This window comes from Notamacropus eugenii, chromosome 5 (assembly GCF_028372415.1).
Source record: "Notamacropus eugenii isolate mMacEug1 chromosome 5, mMacEug1.pri_v2, whole genome shotgun sequence".
Classification (NCBI taxonomy): Eukaryota; Metazoa; Chordata; class Mammalia; order Diprotodontia; family Macropodidae; genus Notamacropus; species Notamacropus eugenii.
This window is the reverse complement of record NC_092876.1, coordinates 93,982,220-93,990,961: the sequence shown is the minus strand read 5'-3', so window position 1 is coordinate 93,990,961 and position 8,742 is coordinate 93,982,220. Positions and strand designations below refer to the sequence as shown.

General features: G+C 38.8%; 1 protein-coding gene across 1 annotated transcript; it reads right to left on the bottom strand.

Moving 5' to 3' along the window:
- Positions 1 to 2,504: 2,504 nt before the first annotated feature.
- LOC140507619 (olfactory receptor 51L1-like) lies at positions 2,505 to 3,491 on the bottom strand. The gene has a single exon (XM_072615636.1). It carries the CDS (start codon positions 3,489 to 3,491, stop codon positions 2,505 to 2,507), a length of 987 nt encoding a protein of 328 aa, XP_072471737.1.
- Positions 3,492 to 8,742: the final 5,251 nt, after the last annotated feature.

Sequence of the window (8,742 nt, the reverse complement as noted above, 5' to 3'; positions counted from 1 at the left end):
TTTCCCCTACCACTAGAACCTTTTCTGTCTGATTACCTCCCAGCTGTCCTGTGCATATCTCGGGTATGCAAAGTTGGTTACATATTGTCTTCTTCACTGGAATGTGATCTCCTTAAGCTTATGGACTGTGTTTTTGCCTTCATATCTCCAGGGCTTAGCAGAGTGCCAGGTGTACAGTAGGCACTTAATAAATGTTTATTGTCATTGTTGTTGATGATGACGATAACTGGGTTTCAGATAATCCACCTGAGAACAAATTGCCCCAGGTCTAGACTACAGTCTTCTTGCTCATAACAATACCAGCTGGTGTTGTGGGAACTTCGGGGGTTAACTAATTCTTTTCCAGTTCTAACAAGGTCCTGACCTTCAACAGTGAACAAAAAATAAATAGGTCATGGAAAACTGATTGTCTGTGCTATTGTATTGATAATGCATTTTTACTCATTGTTAATATAATTTTGCTTCTTAATAGGAAGGTCTTTCCCACCCATTAATGGGTCTACTCATTAAGGGGAGATTGATTAGGGGAAATTTGTAGGAAGGCCAACATCTTTTGTTAATGAGGCACTGGTTCTGAAGGGTTGTGATGCCCTCTGTCCACAAAAAAATGTTTAAGTATTCTGAGGTGAGCTTTGAGGCTTATTGAGCGGAATTGTTTTGTTTGGACACATGAGACTCTGGGAAACCGCTAAGAAGCCCCTCTCCCAGCTTTGAAAACCCAGAGGTTGGTGCCTTCCTCTCTGGTAACTATGTATGTATAGTCAGACAGTTATCTGTTGATCTGTGATATATGTCAGACAGTTTGGAAGCCTGTCTGTTGATCTTTGATTTCTCTGTATTTTCTCCAAAGTTCAGGGTGCTGATTTTTTCCCCTAAACTAAGTGAATGATACATGTGCTTGATTAAAGTGATTGTTGACCCCTCAAAAGTTGCCTTTCCTTTTGGAAAAGCAGATCGAAGAACCTGTGATAGCAACACCCCCCTTCCCCCCATCGTGTATGTAGGGGTTCTTGCTTTTACAGATATACTGTCTTACTGTATACCAAACTAATTACAGGGAGGAGCATTTGGCATGTATCTAGATCATGAAAGTTCATTGAAGTCATGGGTTTAAAATACAAGAAAAACATCCCTCCCATGGAATTGAAAAGGTTTCCTGAAGTAGGTGAAGTCTACAGAGCTGTTTCAGTGATTATAAGAACATGGATCATTTGTGTGGTTTTTGAGGCCTAATATTCTGGGTACAGATTGACCTGGGATTGGTTCATTTCCTATGATATCCCTGGGGGAAAGGCTGAGGAGGCCAATTTCTTCCCTCAGAAAACAGACACAGCAAACACAGTAGGGTTTCACGTTTGGGAATCCTAATGCTCACATCTGATCATGTCACCCTCCTATTCTATTAACTCCAGTGGCTCACTACTTTCTCCAAGATCAGATCAATTTAAACCCTGTTATTCTTTGAAAGTCCTCCATAACCCAGTCTCTTACTATTTTTTCAGTCTTCTTATACATTTCTCATCCCCAGATACTCTGACCGCCTTGGTGTCTTATGTATGACACTTCATCTCCTGTCTCTGAGCATCTCTCTCTGTCTCCCATGTCTAGAACTCTCTCCCTCCTCAACTCCACCTTCTAGCTTCTTTAACTTCCCTTCAATTCTTAGCTAAAGCCTCAGCTCAAGTTATAGATTTCTTCAAGAAGCCTTTCTTAGTGTGATTTCTCTATGAGATTATCTCTAATTGACTCCTCCCTTAGAATGTGAGTGCATGGGGCTTCTTTTTGCTTTTTTTTTTTTTCCAGCACTTAGCATAGTTCCTGGACTATATTAGGTGCTTAATACATGTGTATTCACTGACTGATTAACCATCAGGTTAGCTAGGCCAAATATGAACTGATTTAAAAGCCTTTAAAATTGTTTCTTGATTCTGTCTAGCGCCTCTTCCCTCTAATGAGTATCAACCCCCTTCCCAATCAAGGTGACTGATTTCCTTCAGAATCACTTTGTGATCTCTATAAGATGCCCATTATCTTAGTCCTTGAAGCCTAACTCATGGAATGTTTCAAAAGGATCAGTGTTGGTCATTAGAATATTTGTCAAAATCATTTCTAGATCTTTCTGAAGTACCTTCTTTGGTCCACAAATCCTATTAAACAAGAGTCCTTGTCCAACCAGGCTGAATCTGCAGGGATAAGGAGGATTCAATAAACACTTGATCTCACTTTCTGGGCACAACTGCTACAATTATTCCCCTGCAACTGGGTTTGGGGAGATGAGAAGGATAATCCAGGGATTTCATTTTATTCTAGTCCCTTGGAAAACAGGATTCTATCACCTCTTCATTCACTCACATGGGAAAGTGAATAATATCCTTCTTTATGGAAAAGTTCATACTGGTACCTAACCTCAGTCCATCCTGCTAAAAAGCCCCATGCATACCTTTTCCCAAATTTCTAGATAGTTGGGAGGAACAAGAAACACAAATTTGGAGGGGATGGGGACCTCAACTTCCATTGAGAACCTGAGTCCTAATTCGCCTTAGAAAGTGTGCCCTAGTGATGGGGCCCCTTTGGGTGGGAGTAACCTTTGGATTTGAGGGGCAACCAAAGACATCAAGCAGCCCACGTCGGAGCTGATGAGACTGTATACCATAGACAAGGGGATGGAGGGCAGGGGATGCAAGCAGGCCCAGAGAAGCAAGGCTCCCTGGAAGTAAGCCAGGGAAAAGGGCTGAAGCAAATAGTGGTCCATAAAAGGCAAGGAAGGCACAGAGGTGGGCAGTGAACGTTCTCAGGGCTTTGCGCTGCCCAACAGGAGATATTCTCTTTGTCACTTCCCAACAGACCAGACAATATGAGATGGTAATGAGGACTATATCTATACTGGCTGTAGTGATCATAGACACAGCTGGGTAGGTCCAGCCTAGCTCTCCACAGGAAAGCTGCAACACTTCCGTTGGGAAGCAGAAGGGTAGGGAGAGATTAAGAGCACTACAGGAGGGCATCAACAAAGGAGTGGGCAGCAGTGGGATGGTGATGCGGAGGATGAAAGCTAGACTGGTCCAGGCAAGGTGACTGGGGGTAAAGAAGACCAAGTAGTAGAGAGGATGACATACAGCTAACCAACGGTCCAGGGCCATGGCCAGTAGCACAGAGGACTGCCCACTGGAGACAGCATATAGGCAGCACATTTGGAGGAGGCATACATCCCTAGAGATAGTAGGGACTGGGAGCCACAGAGCATCCAGGATAGTAGGCAGCATAGAAAGGGCCAGACCCAGGTCAGTAGTGGCCAACAGAGCCAGGAGCAAGAACTGAGGTTGGTGGAGGTAAGTGTTGGCACAGATGGTGAGAAGCATCATACCATTTCCAAGAAGGGTGGTGCTATAAGTCAAACCAAGGATGGTGAGGAGTCCTGGGCCCCCAGGCCCTGAGAGGCTGGGCAGAAGGAAGGTCAGCACAGCAGAGTGAGTATGGTTGTAGGTAGACATGGCATATAAAGCAGAACCTGATCTTTGTCCCTTAAATAGAAAGCAAATCAGGACTACTTAAAAATAACAATTATAGATATTTCATAGATTACAGGATCTAAAACTAGTAGGATTCTTAGAAATTATTTAGTATAATCCCTTCATATTATGTATGAGAAAATGGAGACACAGCTATCTTAGAATCCTAGATTTAGATGTGGAAAAGACCTGAGACTATGTAGGTTAACTCACTTGTTTTAGAGATAAGGAACTGGAAGCCTAGAGAGGTTAGGTGACTTTTCCAAGGTCATACATGTACCAGAGCTGAGGATGGAACCCAGATCCTGCAATGACCCCCATGACTCTTTCCATTATGTCTCACACTTATACAAGCTTGTTACCTGTCCAAAGTGTTTTTTCCTTTAGTCTAACAGTATTATAGATTAAACTAACTTTTGTCATATCCCAACATGGCCCCTGAAGAGTAAATCAAACAGGAATGAGGCTCAGTGTAGTTAAATTACATCAAAAAGAGTCACATTCACCATAAGTAAATTAAGAAAGCATGGAAAAATTTATCTGCCATATTAATGGATAAGGGAAGAATTTAGTACCAAAGAATATATAGAAAGCACTATAAAATGATAATTTTGATTATGTAAAATTTAAAAGGTTTTGCACAAACAAAATCAATGTACCTAAAATTATAAGGAAAGTAGAAAAAAGGAAAAAAATAACAAGAATCTTTGATAAAGGCCTCATTTCTAAAATATATGGAGAACTGAGTCAAATTTGTAAAAATGCCAGTCATTCCCCATTAGATGAATGATCAAATGATATGAACATGCAGTTTTCAGACAAAGAAATTAAAGCTATCAAGAGTCATACAAAAGTTCTCTAAATCACAATTGATCAAATAAATACAAATTAGAACAATTCTGAGGTACATCTCATATCTATCCGAGTGGCTAACATGCAAAAAAGGAAAATGTTGAATGTTCCAGGGGATGTGGAAAATGGGACGTTAATGGACTGTCAGTGGAATTGTGAACTGATTTAACCTTTCTGGAGAGCAATTTGGCACTGTGTATATTCTTTGACCCAGCAATACCACTGCTAGGTGTATTTCCCAAAGACACCCACAAAAGGGGAAAAGGACTTATTTCTACAAAAACAGTTACAGCATCTCTTTTTTTTTTTTGTGGAGGCTAAGAATTAGAAATTAAAGAGATGCCTATCAATTGGGGAATGACTAAACAAGCTGTGGCATATGATTGTAATGGAATATTGTTGTGCTATAAGAAATGACAAGCAGGATAATTTCAAAAAACCTGTAATAATCTACATGAACAGCATAGTGAACAGAACCAAGAGTATATTGTACGCAGTAACAGCAATATTGTTTGATGAAGGATTGTGAATAATTTAGCTATTCTCAGAATTACAATGATCCAAGATAATCCCAGAAGAATACTGATGAAGCATACTATCTGCCTCCAGAGAAAAAAATTGATATTAACTGAATACAGATTGAAGCATGCTATTTTAAAATTTCTTTCATTTTTTTCTTTTCAGTCTTCTTGTATGAAATGACTAATGTGGAAATGTTATACGTAATTGCCAATGTGTAAGCTACATCTGTTGACTATCTCAGGGAGGAGAAGTGGGGAGAGAATTTGGAACTCGAAACTTTAAATAAAAATGCTAAAAAAAATTAAAAAAGAAAAGAAAAATGCACTGTACTGTTAAGTAAATCTAAATAAAATGAAATGATTTTGTGAGTGTTTTTAGAGATATGATGAATCACTGGCTATGGAAGGATAAGTTAGACCCTTGATGGCTTAACACCCAGCTACAGGAAGTTATTCTAAGGATGCATTTATCCTGAGGGTCTCTTCCTCAAACCTCATTCTTCATTCTTGTACACTCAGTTTGATTTCATCATAGGACTGAGTGGAAGGGCTTTCATTCTGATGCAGCTGGGAGATTTCAGGGGATATTGGGAAAGTGGTACATTGAGTTAGGGATGGGGTAGGGAATGATTTATCCTTGGAAAGGCATTTTGGAGTTTATGTGTCATTTGAGAACCCAACTTCTCATTTCTTTTCCTACATACACAAACCCTTCCTCATTATGGTCTGGTTCTAGGCTTTCTACTTCTCCTGGTAACATAAGGGGAGGAAAGCTGGGTATAGGAGGAAATTTTAGATGAGAGGGGTGGGGCCTGGGAAAAGAACCAATGAAGTTTATGTTGAAGAGTGTTCTAACAAAGAAAATTCTGAGAGAGAACAATCTAAATATCAACATTCTAAAATAAAACTTTCTAACAAAGAACATTCTAAGAGAAGGGAGCAAGCACATTATAACAAAGGAGTATTCCAAGTAACAACATTATATACACACACACACACACACACACACACACACACACACACACACACACACACACACATATATATACACATACATATATTTTAAAAATGAACATTCTAAGAGAAGACAATTCTACAAAGAAACATTCTAGGAAAGGTCTTTCTAAGGAAGCACATAAAAACAAATGTTCTAAGGAAACATTCACATAGAGAATACAGGTCACAGAAAAGGAGCAATTTGCTGATGGCATGATTTTTACTTACAGTAAAATGTTATAATCCTATCTGGTTTTTTCTTTTCCTTTCTTAATAATTACTTAATTTTTTCAAACTCTTGAATTAAACAGGGGAAATAAAGAGCATTGGATGCAATGTCCTTAAGGAGTTTTCAAAACAGGAGACAGAGATGCTCCACCTCTACCTCCACTGTCATGTATCCATAGCATCTGAGATATAGTCTCTCCTTGCCTTCTGCATTGTCATCCTAGGAAAACTTCAAAACAGGACTCTCCTCTCATTGATGGTTCTTACTCAGAACCATCATTTTGGGAAGGACTCCAGTCAAGTGCTTCACGTGCATTTTTCCTTGACTTACTGCAAACACTATTTCTCTCTCCTCACTGACCACATTCCTTCTCCTAACCTCTCATAAAAATGCTGTCTTTCCTCATTAGAATGTAAAGTTCCTTGAGGGTAGGTTCCATCTGACTTGTTTACATTTATATCCATAATGTGTACCACAGTGTCTTGAATGTAATAAGTGTTTGCTCTATTTATAGAAGCAGAGGGATAAGGGGGATGAGCTCTGTAGCTCCTTTAAAGAAGAGGATTTGAAGACTCCCTGGAGATTCAGTGTAATGGATGAAAAATGTAATATATGAGGTTCAAACCTAATTTATTTGAGCTTCTACCACACAGACTTCTTCTCAAGGGCATAAAAACATCTTTTTCTTTGAGCAGCTTCCTAAGTATTTGGATTTCCATTTCACTTCTCCATCTTTGCTGATAGTAGTAGCATTTTCCTGGTCTTCTTCATCAATAACCTATACCTGGGACTTCTTTATTTCTTATGTTGGCGTTGCCTTGCATGGGTGGGTCAAGATAGAGTACTTGAGATATAATTATAGCTAGGAGAGTGTCTTTAGAACCTTTGGTTTTTCAGGGTCAATCTTTTGTGCAGTTCCTATGTAGATGTCCATTCTTTGGAATGCATTTCTTCAATATGCTAGATTAGTTTTTTTCTAACCTATGTGTTTTAGCAAACTAAAGTATCGTAAAGAATTCTCTGACAAGTCTTAGCTTACACTATTTTCTCATTCCTTTTTATCAATAGCAATTTATCGAATAACTTCAGTGGTGACATGTCTAAAGGTAGCCAGGATTAGAGGCTACAAACCTAGCTTTGGTGCTTCTTTTATCAGATGAAGAATTTTTCCCCTTTTTTGCCAATTGACCTCAGCCTCACTTGAAGCCTGAAATCATTCATCAGGAATGCTTGGTGACGCATGACAAGAAACGGGTTTGGATGTAGTCCCTAGGAATGGAAGAACTGGAGAGACATCTCTCTGCTATTCTTGTTCTTCAATTTTATATCTGTACTATTCTGTCTCTTATTCTCTCTAATTTTTCTTCTCTAGTCTCTGTCTTCTTTCAGTTTCAACTCTTCTTTTTTCTCCTTTTCCTTTCTCTATAATTCTTTGGTTGTAAACCAGTTTACTCAGTGGCTGGGGGAACCATGATAGAAAGAATAAATGATTTGCTTATATTGCCATTACTCAAGCACTGACGGCTACAGTGACAGGAATTCTGCTCTTCCCAAATTTCAATCCTGTTCTCAGCCTCGCATTCAATTATCCACTAGCTTTCCACCTCATAAGCCAATTATCAGTCCACTAGTTACAAAAATTTTAAAGTGTTCAAGCACAGAGTAGGTAAGATTCCTTCATTTAGGGAAGCCCTATGTGAGGTACAAGGTTGAACTCTTTATTATTGATGTGAACCCTGTAGACTGCTCAAATTAATGTTTTTAAGTGCATAAAACAAAATAGACAGGATTACATTGGGAAACCAACTTTTAAAAGAATATGTGTCAACATTTTAGAAGTTTCATGTTCACAGATCCACTGAAATCTATCCATAGACCCTTTTGATGTAAATGAACCCCAGGTTAAGAACTCTGGCTATAGATACTCTTTCTGTTGCCAATGTTTTTTCAAAAATGATATATTTAGGACTGAACTCAATACTCTAGAAATGATTTGACCGTGCAGAACATAATGGGTCTGTCATTTCTCTTGTTCTGGAAATTATACTTAAATTAAATCAAAATGCATGCAATGCTGTTAGATTATTTGACTGCCATTTTAATCTATATACTGATCCTGAAATTTCAGTCACCTGTCAATCATTTTTCAGTCATGTCCAACTCTTTGTAATCCCATTTGGGGTTTTCTTGGCTAAGATACTGGAGTGCTTTGCAATTTCTTTCTACAGTTAGTTTTACAGATGAAGAAACTGAAGCAGTTAAGTGTTTGAGATAAGATTTCAACTCAGGAAGATGAGTCTTTCTGACTCTAGGTCAGGCCCTCTATCTGCTATGCCACCTACCTACCTGATCCTGATGCTGCCGTCCATTAAAATCCCAAGATATTTTCCCCCAAAATAGCTGTTTACCATCAAACCACTCCTCTCACATCTTCTAATCAAGCAATTGATTTTTGGAACCCAAGTGAAGGATGTTACATGTATTCTTGTAAAGTTTCATCTTGTTAGCTCTGGCCTCTCAGTTTAGCTTGCTGAGGTCTTTCGTAAATCTTGATAAAGTCAACTAATGCATTAAATACATTTTCCAACTTTTCAAGTTTTATAGGTGTGACATATATGCCACACATATCAGTATA